This window comes from Emys orbicularis, chromosome 3 (assembly GCF_028017835.1).
Source record: "Emys orbicularis isolate rEmyOrb1 chromosome 3, rEmyOrb1.hap1, whole genome shotgun sequence".
Taxonomy (NCBI): Eukaryota; Metazoa; Chordata; order Testudines; family Emydidae; genus Emys; species Emys orbicularis.
The window spans coordinates 172,203,017-172,224,566 of record NC_088685.1 but is presented as its reverse complement, the minus strand read 5'-3'; the positions used below and the strand labels follow the sequence as shown (position 1 = coordinate 172,224,566).

The following is a 21,550-nucleotide window of genomic DNA, read 5'->3' as shown; positions in this document are numbered from 1 at the left end:
GCACCTTAGGTAGCTGGTATGTAGATCGCTGACGGGCATAGGCCATTTGCAGCGATCGCAGGGTTTAAAGCGTGGGGATCGGGGCATACCCCGTCCCCTGGCTGAATCCCATTCGGGACTATGAGAACTTCAAAGCTACTACTAAGGGTGACTAACTTCTAACAACAACTATCTACAACTATACTACAAGTTCTACAGAGTTCATACGAACAGAGAACAAGAGAACGCTAGCCGAAGCAGCACACGTTCCAGCACCGTCACTGGTAGCAAGAAAGAACTGAGGGTGGGGGGAGCTGGCGGCGCCCCTTATACTGTGCCATGTGGGCACAACTCCAGAGGATACTGCTGAGGGAAAAACTTCCAGCACCAGTGCATGTGGTGAGCACACGCACCTAATATGGAATTGACATGAGCAAGCACTTGAAGAACCAGTGCTTGTAGCTTTACTGCTCTTGAAAACATTGATACTGGATCACCACTTTTTCTTACCTCAGCAGTTCATAGATATGACCTTATTGGGACAGATATTCCAGTTGTGCACAGTATCTTTGGGGACTATATTTTATTGTCTCTACATCATTCTGAGCCAAGGACTGTATGCAACTCCAGGGGGTGGGGAAAGGGTTACTATAGCTCCTCCAGGAACTAAAAACAATGGGGGGTAAGGGACGGATCAAGGCAAATCACTCAGGCTGTAAACACCTTCAAAGATGATTGCATATGCTGGTTCAAACTGGGTTTCAAGAGACCAACAAAGAAAAGACTTTTGATATAACCAGCTACGTTTACACACACTTGTGGTCTTCCTTTTGATTTAACAAGCTTACAGGATCTTCTGTCCAAGGGGGACCCCAACCCTTGCAGAAGGATTGGAAAGACTTCGGTTTACTAGGGCACCATAAGACTGATGGATGACCTCTAGTAAGGTTTTTGCATGCATTTAGGAATGTTTTTTTGTTTTTTATGCTTTCTCTGAAATGCATTTGCCCTAAGAATAAATATATTTTGCTTTGTGAAGGCTGGTTGGCAACTAGTGTATACTATTGTAGTCCCTGGAGAAAGTTAACCACAGGTGCTGAACCTTGGTCAGACCTGCTCAGGAAATCAGGGAGGCATGGAAGGACTATTAGCCTAAAACCCCAGTCTGGAGGGAAAGAGGTACAGGTGTCCACTTAAGAGAGGTGATGGCTAGGAGTCGGAAACCTTAAATGAATGCTCTCAAGGGAACACTCAAAGAATCCTGGAACAGCTAGCCCTGAAACTCTGACACTTACAGTATGCCATTATTACACTCTTGCATCCACTCTCCTTTCAATTCTAAATTCATTTTAATGGTTGGAATTTCATATACCACTAAGGAGGGATAAATGCACTATTCAGTCCGGATTTCCAGGTCTAATGGCTCTCAAGATTACAGACTGCTAAAATCGTCTTGAGTGAGACAGAGAAAATGTGAATCCTAGTCTAAATCTCATCTGATTGACATGAATAGTAGTATTAACTACAGTAAAATCACTTACATATAAATAGATGTGAGCTTAAAGATAATGGATCCAAGCCTGATTTCACTTACATCAACAGTAGCTCCATTCAAGTCAATGAAGTTACATCAGTGTGAGATCAGAATTGGGCCGCTATAGAGAGAGAACTAATTGAGCACATAGAGAATTTGTATTCTTTATGCTAGGCTTGTCATTTCAAAATTGAGAGGAGAGGAAGCACGTTTCCATCTCCACAGAAAAAGTTTTTGAAACTTCTCTTATTCCCATGTGGGAAGAAAGCAGCAGAGCAGAGCTCAACGCTATTAAAATCACCACCTCTGGCCAAAGAGCAAATTACCATCACATTTAGGTGTTTTAAATCTATATGGCTATGTGACATACATGATGTGACTGAAACACTATCAATGGCAGATAACTCTGAAACTATGGAAAATGATGGCGATCTTGAAGGTGGATAGTCTTCAGAATCCTGTATGTTGAGGATAGATTCTCCTAAACAAAATAAGTCATAGAATCATAGACTTTAAGGTAAGAAGGGACCATTATGATCGTCTAGTCTGACCTCCTGCACAACGCAGGCCACAGAATCTCACCCACCCACTCCTGTATCAAACCCCTAACTTATGTCTGAGCTATTGCAGCCCTCAAATCATGGTTTAAAGACTTCAAGGTGCAGAGAATCCTCCAGCAAGTGACCCTTGCCCCACGCTGCAGAGGAAGGCAAAAAAAAACCCAGGGCCTCTGCCAATCTGCCCTGGAGGAAAATTCCTTCCCGACCCCAAATATAGCAATCAGCTAAACCCTGAGCATGTGGGCAAGATTCACCAGCCAGACACCCAGGAAAGAATTCTCTGTAGTAACACAGATCCCACCCCATCTAACATCCCCATCACAGGCCATTGGGCACATTTACCACTAATAGTCAAAGATCAATTAATTGCCAAAATTGGGCTATCCCCATCATACCATACCCTCCATAAACTTATCAAGCTTAGTCTTGAAGCCAGATGTCTTTTGCCCCCACTGTTCCCCTTGGAAGGCTGTTCCAGAACTTCACTCCTCTGATGGTTAGAAACCTTCATCTAATTTCAACTCTAAATTTCCTGATGGCCAGTTTATATCCATTTGTTCTTGTGTCCACATTGATACTGAGCTTAAATAATTCTTCTCCCTCCCTGGTATTTATCCCTCTGATATATTTATAGAGAGCAATCATATCTCCCCTCAGCCTTCTTTTGGTTAGGCTAAACAAGCCAAGCTCTTTGAGTCTCCTTTCATAACACAGGTTTTCTATTTCTCGGATCATCCTAGTAGCCCTTCTCTGTACCTGTTCCAGTTTGAATTCATCCTTCTTAAACATGGTAGACCAGAACTGCACTCAGTATTCCAGATGAAGTCTCACCAGTGTCTTGTATAACGGTACTAACACCTTATCTCTACTGGAAATACCTCACCTGATGCATCCCAAGACTGCATTAGCTTTTTTCATGGCCATATCACATTGGCGGCTCATAGTCATCCTGTGATCAACCAAAACTCCGAGGTCCTTCTCCTCCTCTGTTACTTCCAACTGATGCGACCCCAGCTTATAACAAAAATTCTTATTAATCCCTAAATTAATCACCTTGCACTTATCACTAAGGCCTGGTCTACACTACGAGTTTAGGTCAAATTTAGCAGCGTTAAATCGAATTAAGCCTGGACACGTCCACACGACGAAGCCCTTTTTTTCGACTTAAAGGGCCCTTTAAACCGGTTTCTTTACTCCACCTTTGACAAGGGGATTAGCGCTAAAATCGGCCTTTGCGGGTCGGATTTGGGGTAGTGTGGACAGAATTCGACGTTATTGGCCTCCGGGAGCTATCCCACAGTGCTTCATTGTGACCGCTCTGGACAGCACTCTCAACTCAGATGCACTGACCAGGTAGACAGGAAAAGCCCCGTGAACTTTTGAATTTAATTTCCTGTTTGCCCAGCGTGGAGAGCACAGGTGACCACGCAGAGCTCATCAGCACAGGTAACCATGATGGAGTCCCAGGATCGCAAAAGAGCTCCAGCATGGACAGAACGGGAGGTACGGGATCTGCTCGCCATATGGGGAGACGAATCAGTGCTAGCTGAACTCCGTAGCAGTAAACGAAATGGCAAAATATTAGAAAAAGTCTCCAAGGCCATGAAGGACAGAGGCCATAACAGGGACGCACCGCAGTGCCGCGTGAAAATTAAGGAGCTAAGGCAAGCCTACCACAAAGCCAGAGAGGCAAACGGAAGGTCTGGAGCAGAGCCGCAAACATGCCGCTTCTACGCGGAGTTGCATGCGATGCTAGGGGGTGCAGCCACCACTACCCCAACCGTGTGCTTTGACTCTATCAATGGAGAATCACACAACAGGGAAGCGGGTTCGGGGTACAAGGAAGATGATGATGAAGACAATGAAGATAGCTCACAGCAAGGAAGCGGAGAAACTGGTTTCCCCAACAGCCACGATATGTTTATCACCCTGGACCTGGAACCAGTAACCCTCGAACTCAGACCCTGAGGGCGCACAAGGGACCTCTGGTGAGTGTACCTTTGTAAATATTACACATGGTTTAAAAGCAAGCGTGTTTAATGATTAATGATTAATTTGCCCTGGCAATCGCGGCCAGTACAGCTACTGGAAAAGTCTGTTAACGTGTATGGGGATGGAACGGAAATCCTCCAGGGACATCTCCAGAAAGCTCTTCTTCATGTACTCCCAAAGCCTTTGCAAAAGGTTTCTGGGGAGGGCTGCCTTATCCCGTCCGCCAAGGTAGGACACTTTACCACGCCAGGCCAGTAGCACGTAGTCTGGAATCATTGCATAATAAAGCATGGCAGCGTATGGTCCCGGTGTTTGCTGGCATGCAGACAACATCCATTCCTTATCGCTCTTTGTTATCCTCAGGAGAGTGATATCATTCACGGTCGCCTGGTTGAAATGGGGCGATTTTATTAAGGGGACATTCAGAGATGCCCGTTCCTGCTCAGCTGAACAGAAATGTTCCCCGCTGTTAGCCACGCGGTGGGGGGAGGGGTGAAGTGATCATCCCAGAGAATTGGGTGGTGGGGGGGTAGTTGGGTTTGTGCTGCATGTTAACCCGGAAACCGCAGCCCCTCCTTTTACATTGCAAACCCATTTTAAATGGCCAACCCAATGGGTGCTTGGTATGGGAAATGAGGGCGCTACTGTTTGAAACCATTCCCACATGTTAAGAAGGTTAAAAAAGCCAAAAGACTGTGGCTTACCATGGCTGTCTGCAAGCCGAAATCTGTTGCCTGGCACTGCATGAGTGATCTCTCACACCAAACCGGCAGGCCCTCAATATAAGAGGAAAAATGTGACCTTGTAACGAAAGCACATGTGCTGTGTAATGTGAACAGCAAAATTTAACGTGAAAGAGTGTACCCATTGTTCTCTAAAATGTGTCTTTTTTAACCACCTCTCTCTCCCTTCTCCTCCACCAGCTGCAAATGTTTCTCCTTCACAGAGGCTAGTGAAGATTAGAAGGAGAAAACGGCGGACTCGGGATGATATGTTCTCGGAGCTCCAGGTGTCCTCCCACGCTGACAGAGCACAGCAGAATGCGTGGAGGCAGTCAATGTCAGAGTGCAAAAAAGCACAATATGAACGAGAGGAGAGGTGGCGGGCTGAATCGCGGGCTGAAGAGAGCAAGTGGCGGGCTGAAGAAGATAGGTGGCGTCAGCTTGCTGACAGAAGGCAAGAGTCGATGCTCCGGCTGCTGGAGCATCAAACTGATATGCTCCAGCGTATGGTTGAGCTGCAGGAAAGGCAGCAGGAGCAGAGACCGCCGCTATAGCCCCTGTGTAACCAACAGCCCTCCTCCCCAAGTTCCATAGCCTCCTCACCCAGACGCCCAAGAATGCGGTGGGGGGGCCTCTGGCCACCCAGTCACTCCACCCCAGATGATTGCCCGAGCATTAGAAGGCTGGCCTTCAATAAGTGTTAAAGTTTTAAAGTTTTAAACTGCAATGTGTCCTTTTCCTTCCCTCCTCCCCCACCCCTCCCGGGCTACCTTGGCAGTTATCCCCCTAGTTGTGTGATGAATTAATAAAGAATGCATGAATGTGAAGTAACAATGACTTTATTGCCTCTGCAAGCGGTGCTCGAAGGGGGGAGGGGAGGGTGGTTAGTTTACAGGGAAGTGGAGTGAACCGGGGGGGCGGGGCAGGGCGGGGCGGAGGGTTCATCAAGGAGAAACAAACAGAAGTTTCACACTGTAGCCTGGCCAGTCACAAAACTCGTTTTCAAAGCTTCTCTGATGCGCACCGCGCCCTGCTGTACTCTTCTAACCACCCTGGTGTCTGGCTGCGCGTAATCAGCGGCCAGGCGATTTGCCTCAACCTCCCACCCCGCCATAAATGTCTCCCCCTTACTCTCACAGATATTGTGGAGCGCACAGCAAGCAGCAATAACAATTGGAATATTGGCTTCGCTGAGGTCTATCCGAGTCAGTAAACTGCGCCAGCGCGCTTTTAAATGTCCAAATGCACATTCCACCACCATTCGGCACTTGCTCAGCCTATAGTTGAACAGGTCCTGACTACTGTCCAGGCTGCCTGTGTACGGCTTCATGAGCCATGGCATTAAGGGGTAGGCTGGGTCCCCAAGGATAACGATAGGCATTTCAACATCCCCAACAGTTATTTTCTGGTCCGGGAAGAAAGTCCCTTCCTCCAGCTTTTGAAAAGACCAGAGTTCCTGAAGACACGAGCATCATGTAACTTTTCCCGGCCATCCCACGTTGATGTTAGTGAAACGTCCCTTGTGATCCATCAGGGCTTGCAGCAGCATTGAAAAGTACCCCTTGCGGTTTATGTACTTGGTGGCTTGGTGCTCCAGTGACAAGATAGGGATATGGGTTCCGTCTATCGCCCCACCACAGTTTGGGAATCCCATTGCAGCAAAGCCATCCACTATGACCTGCACGTTTCCCTTGATATCAGCAGGTCTTTGATTGCGTTGGCTACTTGGATCACAGCAGCCCCCACAGTAGATTTGCCCACTCCAAATTGATTCCCGACTGACCGGTAGCTGTCTGGCATTGCAAGCTTCCACAGGGCTATCGCCACTCGCTTCTCAACTGTGAGGGCTGCTCTCATCCTGGTATTCTGGCGCTTCAGGGCAGAGGAAAGCAAGTCACAAAGTTCCATGAAAGTGCCCTTACGCATGCGAAAGTTTCGCAGCCACTGGGAGTCGTCCCACACCTGCAACACGATGCGGTCCCACCGGTCTGTGCTTGTTTCCCGGGCCCAGAATCGGCGTTCCAAGGCATGAACCTGCCCCAGTAACACCATGATTTGCACATTGCTGGGGCCTGTACTTTGTGAGAGGTCTATGTCCATGTCAATTTCCTCATCACTCTCGTCGCCACGCTGCAATCGTCTCCTCGCCTGGTTTTGCTTTGGCATGTTCTGGCTCTGCATATACTCCAGGACAATGCGCGTGGTGTTCATAGTGCTCATAATTGCCGCGGTGATCTGAGCGGGCTCCATGATCCCAGTGCTATGGCGTCTGGACTGAAAAAAGGCACGAAACTATTGTCTGACGGAGGGAGAGAGGGAAGGGCGAGTGACAACATGGCTTACAGGGAATTAAAATCAGCAAAGGTGGCTGTGCATCAGGGAGAAACACAAACAACTGTCACACAGAATAGCCCCCCCCAAAGATTGAACTCAAAACCCTGGGTTTAGCAGGCCGTTGATTTCACGGAGGGAGGGGGAAGCAAATGAATACAGAACAAATCTGGTCCATCTATTTTTTACATCTTAAGCTGGCAGCAGACGGTGCAGCATGACTGATAGCCATCGGCATCTTCTGGGTGCTTAGCAGAAAATGCTGTATTACGACTGCTAGCCATCATCGTCAAGACGGTTCAATAGGACTGCCGGCAGGACTGAGTCTCCAGGAGACAAAACATGTCTGCCCAGGTGCCTCTGGCCAAACTCACTGAGGAATATGATGATGATGGATATCAATCGTAATACACCATCCACTGCCAAAAGGCAAGGAGCTGCTGCTGTATAGCAAATGCAGCCCCACGTCTGCCAGCACCCAGATAGCCGATGACGGCTACCAGTCATACTGCACCGTCTACTGCCAAAAGGCAATTAGCTGCTGCTGTGTAGCAATGCAGTACCACGTCTGCCGGCATCCAGATGACATATGGTGATGGTGAGCTGAGCTGAGCAGGCTCCATGCTTGCTGTGGTATGTTGTCTGCACAGGTAACCCAGGTAAAAAGGCGCGAATCGATTGTCTGCTGTTGCTCTGACGGAGGGGGAGGGGACTGACAACATGTACCCAGAACACCCCGCGACACTGTTTTTGCATCATCAGGCATTGGGATCTCAACCCAGAATTCCAATGGGCGGCGGAGATTGCGGGAACCGTGGGATAGCTACCCACAGTGCAACGCTCCGGAAGTCGACGCTAGCCTCGGTACTGTGGACGCGGTCCGCCGACTTAATGCACTTAGAGCATTTTATGTGGGGACACACACAATCGACTGTATAAAACTGATTTCTATAAAACCGGCTTCTATAAATTCGACCTAATTTCGTAGTGTAGACATACCCTAAGTCAGTGCAGTTATTTAATTATTATTACCATACTGCTCATTTAGTATTACTCATTGCATTCATTGACACTCAGTACTACTTAAAGGTGAAATTGTAAAAGGAAAATCTGCCTATTTCAGCTATTTATTTTTTATCACAACTGCATCTAAAATGATAGTACCATAGAGTAACGACTATATTTTTTGCTCAAACATGAGAATTCAAGAATAGTCCAGAAGGAAGACAGGCAGTCCTTAAGAAAGAAATATGAAATAAAAAAGGTTTCAAAGTAGCAGCCGTGTTAGTCTGTATCCGCAAAAAGAACAGGAGTACTTGTGGCACCTTAGAGACTAACAAATTTATTTCAGCATAAGCTTTCGTTGGCTACAGCTCACACATCTGAAGAAGTGAGCTGTAGCCCACGAAAACTTATGCTGAAATAAATTTGTTAGTCTCTAAGGTGCCACAAGTACTCCTGTTCTTTTTGAAATAAAAAAGTTTACCAACCTAAAGTTCCTGTATATTCAGACATGTTCCTTTCCTCATCTTCAATGCAGCTTCCTCCTGAGAAGGAACACTTCTCATGATGTTGTTTCATTCAGGCAACCAGGCCTTGCATTTCTTTGCATGCATGCCTGTCTTACCCACAGGTAGAGGAACTTCACTAAAATATTCCCACACTGGGTCTCTTTTACAGCCTGCTGCCATTATAGGTTTTCCCATCTCGTGAGAAAATGGTATGGTAGATCTCAAATCAATGAAGGCTACACTCAGAAAGACCTCAAGACTTCTGGAATATGCTGCTCAAAGTTTCACTTTTGTTTCTACTGCCTGTCCCTCCCTTCTCACATTTATCTCCAGACTTCTTCTCCTTGTTCAGATCTATTCTGCCCCTAACAATCTTCTATTCAATGAACTTTTTGAAACATTGCACTTTTAGAGGAAGGTAAGGGATTGACTCTATGTACACAAATTTGAAGAGGGACAATAGGGTTGAGGTCTGTTATTTCTCACCTCTATATATTATTTATTTAAAACATTTTTGCTGTTAACAAGCATGTTATCTCTGGAGACAAATCCCATCTGAGAACTGCAAAACTAAGCATCTCTGATGGTATCTTTTAGACTGAGGACTGAGTCCCAGTGGGTAGATAGAAAGATTAACCTAAATAATCTATACAGAAGCCCCTGGAGCCCCATAAGACTGGGTCTTCTAATCCATGAACTATTGGAACTCATTTGCAGAACTTTTCTTAAGCATTACATGAATATATTGTCTCATACTATAGCATTAATAATCCCTATTCCATGATGAGATACCTTTGAGCTACAATGTATCTTTAGATAAAATGCTTTTTGAAGAAAAACCCTATCAAAAAAATCCAATTTCATTGATTTTTATCCACCCTGATAAGCGGTATTTCCTTAGTTATAAACAATGTTAAGGGAGGTCAGATTGAGGCCCTAACCTACTTCAGGCTGAGAATCTACCCCAAAAACAAAACAAATCACACCTCTAGTATTAATTAAAAAATACTTAGGTGGAATTTAATTATATTTAACTCTGAAACGATTAGGCCTTTCCTTACACATCACCACTGTCAAGCTATCAGTAGCTGTTACACCTGCACAGCTTCAAATCTGTAGTTTAGAATTGTGGCTCTTTGGTGAATATACGGATATCTACCTCCTACCCCTTCTTGCCCACCCCAAACAGATTTGGGATGTTTCAGCCACACAAGAGAGAGAACACACAGCTCCATTATTAGGAACCTGCAAATAGATACTGGAAAATAGACTTTTATTTTAGTACATTATGTCCACCTTCAGTTATGGGTAGGTCAGTTAATTGGTGAAAGGGGGTGGAATAGCATCCTTTTCACATCTTTGCTCTTGTTGTCATATGAAACAAGAATAGCTACAACCACTTGTATGTTTACAATATTGCAGAAAACACTACTTTTAAAATAAAAGTATAAAATGGCATAGGATACAAGATTTCTTTGATCTAAAGGGAAACTGTGTAAAATAATTGTACAACAGGTAAATTTACACACTAATTTTTTTTAAAGGTTTTCATAGGACTTTTCAACTGAAAGAAAAATGCATCTATTTCTCACATCAAGACACTTCTTTAAATATAAAGAGCTACCTACATCACTTATGTAGTTTTTCAGAATTAAACTTTAATTCTTAATTTATAGACATCCTTCATTCTCTCAACTTAGCACGTGGGTTTGAGGAAAAAGATAACCTCTCTCTCTAAATCAAACAAGTATTTTCATGTTTGACTATTTATCAAAGCTATCCTTCTGTTCCACTGAAGTGTCCTCTCAAGCATGGACAGTCTATGATGGAAAATTAATAGAAAAGGGAAACATATACATAACTTTTTATGTAAAACATTAAGTTAAAATGGTAGCATCTCTGCTAAAACAAAACAGGATTCAAATGATGGTAAAAAAATAAAATCAAGACAGAAGGTGCACAATAGTTGTACCAATAAATTTTTAAGTGACATTAAAATGTTAAATACTGTACAGTTTCAGCGCATGCCCAGAATTTGCCTGCTTTTTAGTTGATAATTTTTTTCTAGTTCACACAGTGCTTGAGCCCGCAGGTTAGCAGCATAAAGGCGTTTCTTCAGCTCAGAGCATCTCTCTTTTGGGAGAGGATAATTCTCCAAATTATCATTGGATACAGTGTTCTCTTTACTTGCACCAAAGTGAACCTTCTTCTTTCTTGTTGAAGAGGGGAGTAGCACTTCATCTTAAAGACAGAAACAGTGAAGAAAAGGACTTTTGAGTTTTATTGAATGAGCGAGTGTTCCTCAATATTAGTTTTTTCATTCACATCAGTACCAGTCACTCCTTTGCAGAGTGGAACCTAAGCTGGATCTAAGCTAACATGAGTATTAAACAGAGTAACCTCCAGCAGGGACAACAGCTTTATTTGAATCAGTAGAGTCATAAATGCTGTTCATATGTAATTCACCCTTTACAGTTTCCAACTAATGCCCTCCTTCCCCTCCCCCCAATCTTGCTCATTTAGGGGACAGTTATATAGGATACCAAAACCCTGTTTAATGTGACAGTGATATAGATTACTGGAGCTTGTAGTAATTTTACTTTAAGACCTAAGGTAGAAAGGGCTGTAGAGACTTGCTTTTGTTTATTAAATAAACTGTTTTAATCATCTCTTTTCAGAGAGCACACAGGAAGAGGAGGCTACCTTTATTTTGTAGAAGAGCAAGGCTACAGCTAGCAGTGATACATTGAGTCAAAATAAAGGTGCAGGCTGCTGGATAATGAAAGATGTTTAGTCACCAAGTACAAACTCTTTTGATGGCTTGAGTGTTGCAGTGAAGTATAGGATAAACACCTACATAATTAGTGGCCTGATCTACATTTAAAAAAAAGGTATGTACTGACAGTGTAATTGACTAGGCCGGATTCAACATGAATGTACTGAGAACATTTTAACTACAGGTCTATGCCAGGACAAGTGACACATGCTATTTCAGAAAAAAAAAATCCACTAAGGCGTTTAATCAGTATCTTCTGAAAAAGTAAGGAATGTTTTTTCTTCTGGTCTAGATACAGGTAAGCCATGTGTATCTGTACACATGTGTCTCTTTTGGCGACAGCATAGCTTGCAGCCTTACTGAGAATGAGGACACAGAGTTCACACTTGACCATTTTACACTAGCAGCAGTTTAGTTTTAACACAGTGATTCAAGAACTCACTTTCCTTTTGCTCAGCCATGCTTCCATAATAAATTTTTTATAAGTCCCAGCTCTGTGCCGTTTTGCAGAAAACATGCGTGATTCTCAAACCACAGGGAGTGAGAAGATCTTACTAAGGAACCTGTCTAAACATGAGGGATTCTGAAGGGAGCCTCTGCCCGTGCAGAAGCTTATTGGTGGTAGCAACCGTTGAACACAAGGCCCCTCATTTTCCCCCCCCCCAGAACTAATAGGGGGAGGAACCCTCATAGTTAAGTGTTTTTCTTAAAGTTAAAAGCCATGCAAGTTAGTAGAGTTATAAGGTATAAGAAAAACCATGATTGATTTATCTGCTAGTGTGAGGTAACTGGAATAGAGTTTCAATGTTACATCAATCTCAGAAAAATCTGAGTAAAACCAGGCCCTTTGTAAAAAATAAAAAAAAAGTAATAAAAGTGAGCTGGGGATGGTAGAGACCTGGGTGCTAGCTTGTAGCTAGATCTGTTCTACAGCAAGCAAACTCTTTATACAAGAGGAAGTTAAAAACCATGAAAGATGCAGAGGATATTAAATTATGAATTGTGAGGTTATAGCACAGTTATGACAGGGAAGGGAGAACATCAGAAAGCAGTAATATTGCAAGAGGCAGGGGATTAATAGGCTGACAATTAGACATTGAAACAATGCTATTTTGAGTGATTAAGCAGAAGCAGCATATGACAGCTAGAACCAGGCTTATAGAAGACTACTCCACTTGGAATGGTAGTGGTATGGGCATTAGATCAGTGTCTCCTAAATCCCACATGAATACTCTAACAACTTGGGTAGGAGTTTGAGGGAGGTGATCCTCCTCCTGCCCCTTCCACACATCTCTTTCCCCCCCCCCCCCAGCTAGTTTCTGTAAGTTTGCTTATGGGGACCTGATCAAGAGAGCAAACAGACTATGCTTAGCTGCTCAGACCCTGCATGGGTGACTTAGGTGGAAGAATGCCTCTTTTCCTGGTTTGTGCACCACTGGAGCTTAAGCATCCAGGTACCTGGCATGCTGCTGCAGAGCACATGCCTAGAGACAGAACATAGGCACCTAGGGAACTTTTACTGCAAAAATTTAGGTGCCTACAGAATGAAGAGGAGATTGGGGGAGGGAGGAGGAAGGGGTGTGTATGGGTGCACATGCGTGTAGGCGCACGCAAGCAAGCCACAATAGTGCCCGATTCAGAAATTGATTTAGGTGCCTAAATTCCAGCATCTAGGTCTAAAGTGTTATGCAAGGTATTGTACCATATCTGTTTGGATTTTTAAAATTGCTGCTCCTTACTCTAAATCACCTCAGGTTTCCACCATGTATAGTTTGACTCATTCAGTTGCAAGTTCAGTCTGTTAGACTATCTGAGGTATGAACCACCCTTAAGGTCAAGGGGGGGGGGGGGGAAAAGGGGGAGAAGAAATAGTATACATCTGCCTTTTCTTTTAAAGCCATCCATGAGATGAAGGCTAAGTGGTCATAAGACATGCCTTATGTTTTATTGAAGACTAACATTTTAAAACTAGATCATATTACATAGATCTGATTTCACAATCTGCTCCAAAACTGAATTACTAGTGTTCTGAAACCTAGAACTAGTTAGAGAAAGTAAATTCATAACTTTCCAGCGATTCATACCGACACCCCCCCCCCCCCCCATCATCATTTTTGATGTTGAGGCTCAATAAATATTGACAGCAGCAAACGTGATCCCTTCTAGAGCCGTTTTTTGTCATTCCACGTGACACTTTAAAAAACATGGGTCAAGTTTATCAAAGCCATTACAGAAGTTTATGTAGTTTGTTTGGTAAGATGGGACTTTTCATGGCATGCAGAATGTCAAGGGCATCCTCAGGGCTGTGCCAGTCTGCGTTTACTAGTTCAAGTGGCTTCCTGTTTATTCTCATACCTGGGCTTTTTGCACCTGCCAATATCCTCTGTTCCTTGAATAGGTTGTAGTTTTTCATCAAGTTTTCAGCCCTGTTATGAAATGAGATAGTTTAACTATTTCTACAGCAAACAAAATCTTAAAAAAGTTTAACCTAGGTTACACTGTAATACCTAGCAAGTTTATCTTCTGCCAGTCTCTCACGAACACATAGCTCCCGCTCCCTCTCTGGAAGAAAGCATATGAAGAAAGTATTAACATTAGATATCTGATGTTTTCCAAACAGGAGAGGCTTGGTCCCAAGACGTTTTCCTGCAGAAAAGCAGATATAGACACTGAAGTGTCAAGCCCCTAAATTTCTGCTTTGTTGCTCTAGGTAGCAAAGTAGTACATTTGCTGTGTAGAGAGTCAGGTTCTCTCAGCCCATGCACTTCATGGGATATGGCAGTGACTGGACACTAAGGAGTTTAAGTGATGCATACCATTCTTCCACTGTGGAATCCTCATACTGCTTTAAAATACCAATCATGCCCTGAGAGAGTCTTGTTTTCTAGTCTATCATGCATGGTTGGCTGAAGCTATACTATACTAGTGTTCAGTCCTGCCATTTTGCACATTTTATTTTAGCTGTGCCACATGCAGGGCCTGATTTTCAAAATAGATGTTCCAACTGTGGCACAAGATATCTTTAGTTGCATGCAGTTAAGTTACCAAGTACAATCTAAGTGTTATCCATTACATAAGCCCAATTAGTTAAAGAACTGACCATATAGCTTCACTGCTAATGAGCTCTATTGACAATTGCTGTTGTGTAAGTTTTGGATCTTACTTCAATGGACAGTCTCCAAAAAAAGTAGCCCACACCCACCTTTTAAAATTGTGCCACATCACACCCTCCAATAATTTTCATAGATTGTAGCTAACACACTAATTGTGCATTTATATAGAGTAAGGACCCAAATCTGTTGTCCCACTGTGACTAGGAAGTTGCCCCAGTGCAGAGTGAGTAAAATGCTACCATTCTGATTTGGTAGCATTCCACCCACTTTACTTTGTATGGCTACACATTGTTCAGGACAACAGATTCAGGCCACACATTCTGTAGGTTTTGTTAACCTTTGCTTGCTATGAACAGCCTTCGCCACCCCCCACAATCCCAATCCAGGTTTCTACTCTTGGATTAGACTACCAGATAAGATTTAATTAAATACAAAAAGAGAAAGTAGTAGTTTTAAAAATCTGACAGGCTGCATCTGCAATCTGGACTACCCTCTCAGGCTCTTTCAGACGAGAGTCTGATTCTGACCTCCCTACTCCCAGAATGGAATTTCATACGTTCCAGTTGTTGCTCTCTCTCTTTTATGGCTCGTTCTCTCTCCTGCAAGTGTTGTTCCTTCAGTTTCAGCTCATTTACTGCAGTGCCTGAATGCTGCAGCCTTTCTGGCTCTGTTGATCTTCGTCCTTTCCTCTCAGAGGAGTTTCTTTGCTCTTCTACCACCAAGTCAGCTATCAAGGGGTTCTGTAGAATTTCTTCAACAGAGGGTCGACAGTAGTCCTTAAAAGAAACAAGGCAGGGGAAGAAAGAAAAAAAAAAAAAAAAAAAAAAAAAAAGTAGTGTGACAAGAAATTTAGAACACCAATTCCCTTCTTAATGGAGGCAAATCTGTAAGAGTTCCACCCTACAGTAAAATTAAAGCTCTGAAATGCTTTAAGTATCAGATTGAAGTATCAGTGAAAACAGTCAATTCCTACCTTTAAATTCAGCATCTTTTTAAGAAGTTCATTCAACTGATCTGAATATCGATATGGTATTCGTCTGAACTTCCCTTCTTTTATCTTCTCTGCCAACTCCTTTTGGTTATAAGCTGTAAACGGAGGCCTGAAGAAGAGTATTTATTTTTTTAAAGGCTCTTTTCACTGTAAGTGGAAATGTGTTAAAGGGTTTTCATTGCGTTTGAGGAAAATCCATCTACCACTTCAGTCAAGGTTCTTCTAGTGTCTAGAAGAGAGCTTGGTTTTGAAAACAAGATAACTGTTTGTTAGATTAAGATTTTAGACAAACTTTGGTCTTGACTTGTTTTGTAGTTTAGTCACATCATACTATAATTAAAGTGTAAGTAGTCTCACAGCATTTGTCTTTATACTTACGAGAGTGCACATAGCTCATACAGCAAGCATCCTAGAGACCAGATGTCTGATTTTTCATTATACGACATGCGGTTCATTTGTTCCTAAGAAAGAGAAGCCTTTATTTAAAAGGTGTTATCAGGAAGGTGTACAGCAATGCAGCAGAACCAAGTTCACCATGAAGGATCAGCTAATATTTGTGCTACCTACTAAATTATCACTGATGAGTTTGCAGTTTAATTCACAACAGCTACTTCAAGCTAGTATAATTCAGAGTATAGAAGATATTACAGCAACAACAACTGAGCTGGAGTAAAGCTTTGTTCAAATGGCATCAGTACAAATGCAAGACATTATATAGGGAAAACAAACTTCATTAGAGTCTGCACACAGAGCACAGAAGCAAAGGACAAGTACTTTTCCCTATGTCTGCTTTACTTCAGAATGACTGAGCTTTGACATGACCTTGCAGGATTTTCACTCCTAAGTCTACGCTCCAGAGGACAAGAACCCATGTAGATCAATCATTTGAAGAAGGTAGAGTACCCAACTCCATCACTGCAGCAGCACTGACGCACTACTGTGCAGATGTGACAAGACAAGAATCATGTGAAAGTCAGTGCCAAGATACCAAGGCAGATACTTCAGAAACATGACTTGCAGGGGGTAGACTTACAAAAGATGACAAGGATGGTACTAACAAAGGATACCTCATAAGAAGAGCTGGAGCAGTAGTCATGATGGAGGTCCTTGAGGGAGCTTCACATCAACTGTAGTCAAGAGCTAAGAATGCGGCCTTTGAAAAGATCTACTTAGGATGGTGAGCGATGACCAGTGCACAGTTCTAATTTGTGCTGTACTCAGCAACAGCAGCCTTCAAACGTAAAATATCAAGAGGCAAGGGAGCTATTCCAGCCTCATTCAGAAGCAGAGATCAAGAAATAGGAATGAGAATTCTACAGATGTTCTTTGAAGACATGGATTTGAGAAAAGGTGTTGGATTTATTAAGTATGCACAACAGTCTGATGGCAGTGGTCCTCAACTTGTTCTATACTGTGACTCCATGTAACGGGGGAAAAAAAGAAAAAAAAAAAAGAAGAGTTTTGGAACTCCCCATTAACTACCCTCCCTACACATCTCACCATAAGGAATGAGGGAGATCAAACCCCTGAGGACATTTGCAACCCAGTTGAGATGGCAAGTCGGGGGGGAGGGGGGGGAGAGGAGAAGAGGAAGAGTCCACAACCCCCAGGTTGAGGGCCCATGCTATAGCTAATTAACACCAGAAACAGTACAGCACTTAGTTTATGAAAATTTAGCGTCCAAAAAACTTGAGGCTTAAGTCATATCAAACTTGAAAGTCAGTCATATATACACAAAACCATTCTGATATACGATGCAGAATTGTTGCAAGCAAGTTCCCCCCCACCCCCGCAAACACAAGTTTTAAAGGTCTGTCCCTTGTTAAAAAGGAGTTGGCTACAGGAACTAAGATTTAGTTATAGGTTTCTTTAAAACTTAAAGATGTTGAGGAATTCTGTTAAAAAGCAAGGTGTTGCAGAAGAAACCAGGATCTTGGAACACTTACTGGAGACATGTAATATGGAGTGCCAACAAATGTTTTAGCAAAACTGGTATCATGGTGCAATATTCTAGCCAATCCAAAGTCTCCAAGTTTCACATTGTGCTTGCTATCTAGAAAGATATTTGCTGGTTTTAGGTCACGGTGCAACACAGTGTGGCCACCATCACTCCGTCTGTGACATTCCTTCAAGGCCAGGGTCAACTGAGTCAACATGCGGAGAACAAAGTCTTCCTCTAAGTAGTGTCTATGAAAGGAGAAGAAGTTAATTATTTAACAGAGTAATATAGATCTTGTAAATACAGTAAATAGAGAGAGAGAAGTATATAAGTCACCCTCTAATTAATTATTTGTTCCCATCTTAGGGTTTTGTACTACCACACATGGCTATAGTATCCTAGCATCTACCATGCAAAGTAAATAGCAGTAACAAAGGGCTAGAGCCACAAAGTAATGTGAGTGTTGCGATAGTGCTAACTTTTAGGTACATTCCCATCCAGTGGAATCCACAACTTAGGCACCTAGGCTCCCACTGCATAGAGAGAGTTAGATACCTAAGAACAGGATCTACAAAAAAGCCAGCACAGTAAGGAGGGATAGCTTACACAGTTCCAACAAGTAATGCTGAAGAGAGGGGTGGGTCTTAGACACCTAAATCCCTTTGAGGGGTGTGGCTTAACTCTAGCCTAGAGGGAAATGGCCATCTCTATTTGAGATTCTCAGCAGTGAGCTCTCTCCTGGAGTTGGGTGCCTAAGTTGTAGGGGTTTGTTTTGTTTGGGGGGAGGGGGGGGACGGCACGCATAGGGGCAAGAAATGCAAGGGGAAGGGGAGAGAACTTCCCTTATAGTATTTAGCCCACTGGTTAGAGCAGTCACCTGGGATGTGGGAGACCTTGCATTATGTGAAGAGGAAATTTAAACTCCCACCTCTCAGGTGAGTGTCCAAACCACTGGGCTATGTTAGTGTGGGTCTCACTCTCTCCTACTGAAGCAGTCCACAGTGTATAAACAATTAAATATTCATTGGGCCAGAGAGAATGACTAGTCCAGTGGTTTGGGCACTCCCTGAGAGGTGGGAAACCCATGTTCAAATCCCTTCTCCACATCAGGCAGAGGGGGAATTGAACCCAGATCTCATCCCTGGGATAAGGAAGGCCACCTCTCAGCTATTGCGTGGGAGTTCAAGCAACCTCAGAGCACCCCTATGAATTAGGCACTGCAGACAAGATATGCAGGGCAATGCTTCAGGGCTTGGCACTTAGACACCTCTCTTATGCCTTAGAACAATACAACTGTGAGCATGCTCACCGGCAGAAAAACTTAGATGTCTTGGGGCTTTAGGAAGCAGCTGAATAGGGGTTTTGAAGCCCTCAGTAGCACCAAAGTATTGGCCTTGGGGATTACACTCAGAGCACCTAGTGGACTTGGAGTTTTGGCACCTTTTTGGAATTAAAAATGCCACACAGTGTACAGGGGCTTTTGTTTTAAGGCATTCATTTCCTTTTTTGTGGTGGTGTATACTAGATACAAGAGAATATCAGTATTGATAGCCAGTCTTATGATCGAAAGGCCTTTTCAAAGATGAGAGTTAGGCAGCATTTCCCATAGAGGGTCAGACTCTGGGTTCACCTAATCCCCAATGGAAGTGTGCCCCACAGCCATCCCATTTTTGTTTCAGAAAGTCCATTCCTTTCTCCCTCTTTTGTATCACACAGCAAAACCTAGAAGATAATGGGCCCAGAGCATTGTTATGTAGAACAATTCAAGTGATTTCATCTCAATTCAAAGTCTCAACTTGTGATTTTAGTTTTGCATCCCAGGACATATAACAGACAGCATGGAGGAGCGGTCAAGATCACCCACCCTAAAGTGCTCTGAAGCTTACATGGTTAGAGCCAAGCCAGACAAAATTCTATTAGAACTCTGTTTGAGCTGAAGCAGTGAGCTCTGTTAGAACAGTTTCACCATTTCTCTTGTAGATAGTTCTATCATCTAGGGGCAGGTGAACTCAAGAGAAAAAAAACAAGCACAATTCTAAAACCCACAAGACAGGAAAGAGGCTTTGAAGCAGGTTTAATATTTGAACTTGCTTTTAACAGAGACCGTTTATCAAATTTCTTTTTAGTTTTACTTTAAATCCCTGCAATAGCTTTGAATGTAAACGTTTTGTACAGGGTAGCTTTTCCAATATAGCTTTGATCCATGTAACTATTCAACACTTCTAACATTCTTCCCCCAAAAAGTTTTGAGCAATGATACTCCTGCAAATATTCATTTTACAGATGGGCAACCTAAAGCAGACAGGTTCAAAGATTTAATAAGGTCACACTGCAAGTCGGTAGTGGAGTAAATAGAACCCACAAGTCCAGACAGTTGGGTCTCTAGTGGTCATAGCAGGGTGTCTAGACTTAGCGCTCTTTTCTGTGAGACCAGGACTCACAGGCTTTTGCCTCACACAAGGGAATGCAATTGTGACTATTCCTGTGTGTGTCAAGTACCTCAGTTTTTCTGTATCTTATCAATAGAAGTTAGTTTAACACAACTGCCACTAAACTATACCTTTAAAAAAAAAAAACACACACACACAAACCACACACACCTTTCTACACCTTAAGGAGAGACTTGAGAGAATTTAGAAGTCTGAGGTGATTAAATGTATCAAACCCAAGTTTCTAATGGATTACGAAGAGATACATTTTGAGTTAGCTTAATTCTGGTAAATGCTCAGGTTATTTAGATGGGAGAGCAGGAGATCCCATGAACAGATTTCACATGCCTTTCCTTAGTACATCTTGCAATGAGACTAGCCAGGTCACCGCCTTCACAATACTCCATCACGATGTACAGGGTCGTGTTGGTTCGGTCAATGATGCGATCATAATACCGGACAATGTTTGGGTGTCTCAGCTCCCGGAGTAGATTCACTTCCGAAACAAGCATTTGTTTCTCGGCTTCTGTCATGGAGCCATAGTCGAGCTCTTTCCAAACTAAGACCTGAAAGACAGTTTACACCGTGACGAACGGACAAACAGGAACGCCCCCATTGGGAGCGGCGTGTAAAGCCAAGTCACAAGCTAACGGAGCAGCTAGCTGGGCTTGAGGAGCCGGCGGGGAGCGCCCAGCGGGGATGGACCCGGAGCCCTGTCCCAGCCCGGCGGGGATGGGCAGAGCGACGTGCAGCTTTACGTGTTGCTGAGCAGCCGCCTCTACTCACCTGCCGCGAGTCGGCCCGGGGGCGCTGCGTGTCCCCGCTCCAGCGGATCCGCCTCACCCACGAGGCGCCGCGGCTCCTGCGCCCGCAGCGAGACACCGAACCCGCAGGGGCCGAGCTCGGGGAGCGCAGCCCAGCCCAGCCAGCCCGCCCGGGGGTGAGCGCTGCTGCGATACCACCACCCCGGGCGGGCAGCAGAGAGGCGCGGGAGCACCAGCGCCGGGACACACACGGGGCCCCGAGCCGCGCGCCACCCCCTACCGCTCACCTTGCCGTCCGCCCGGCGCCGCACCTTCTGGCACTTGCCGTAGGAGCCGGCGCCGATGGTGAGCAGCACCTCGTAGTCCTCGGGCCGGCTCGGCATGGCGCCGCGACACGTTGAAGCGCGGCCAACGGAACAACCACCTCGCAGCTACCTGTCGTCGTCGTTTAAACGCGCCGCCCCCGCCGCCCATTGGCCCGGCGCCGAAGCCCCACCCGCCACCATCCGCCCTCCCATTGGCTACTCTCCTGTAAACAATATACGCTACGGAACGGCCGTTACCACTGCTAGGCAACCACGGCGGCGCGAGGCGGGGCGCGAGGAGGGATCAGGAGACTTAGCTCCACCCCCTTTTCGTGTCGCTCCGCCTGGCACCGCCCCCTCCTCCTCCTCCCCGGAGCAGGCAGACGCGTCCCGTCCACCAGGGGCTTCGCGGCTGTTACCCCCCCCTTTCACCCTGACGTACACCTCTGCCGGTGTAGTGTAGGAAACTGCTCCCTGTAGCAATGTGCTACCTGTAGCAGTTACTGATATGTGAAGAAAACTGCTATTGTAAAAAACTGCTACCTGATGTAGCAAATTCCTACAGATAGCAGTTTGTCCCCTGCACTCTTGTGTTGTCCCCAGC

The 21,550-nt window shown here is 44.4% G+C and overlaps 1 protein-coding gene across 3 annotated transcripts; it reads right to left on the bottom strand.

Annotated features, from left to right (window-relative positions):
• Positions 1-10,646: 10,646 nt before the first annotated feature.
• Positions 10,647-21,024, bottom strand: NEK2 (NIMA related kinase 2). Of its 3 annotated transcripts, XM_065401814.1 has the most exons (10): positions 20,929-21,024; positions 20,226-20,443; positions 17,456-17,696; positions 15,888-15,970; positions 15,492-15,618; positions 15,075-15,294; positions 13,913-13,967; positions 13,761-13,831; positions 13,213-13,215; positions 10,647-10,870 (listed from the first exon to the last, which is right to left on the bottom strand). In XM_065401814.1, exons 1-10 carry the CDS (start codon positions 21,022-21,024, stop codon positions 10,647-10,649), a joined length of 1,338 nt encoding a protein of 445 aa, XP_065257886.1. The 3 variants fall into 3 exon arrangements, with proteins under 3 accessions (XP_065257886.1, XP_065257885.1, XP_065257887.1); XM_065401813.1 differs by lacking the exon at positions 13,213-13,215 and having other exon boundaries at positions 10,647-10,873; positions 13,758-13,831; XM_065401815.1 differs by lacking the exon at positions 13,213-13,215.
• Between the last annotated feature and the right edge of the window lie 526 nt (positions 21,025-21,550).

Coding starts and splice junctions, on each gene's coding strand:
- NEK2 (XM_065401813.1), bottom strand. CDS start 21,024: ATGCCGAGCCGGCCCGAGGACTACGAGGTGCTGCTCACCATCGGCGCC. Junction 13,968..15,074: donor GAGAGAGCAACAACTGGAAC/GTATGAAATTCC, acceptor GCTTTCTTCCAG/AGAGGGAGCGGGAGCTATGT. Junction 10,874..13,757: donor AGGTGCAAAAAGCCCAGGTA/TGAGAATAAACA, acceptor GTTTCTGTCTTT/AAGATGAAGTGCTACTCCCC.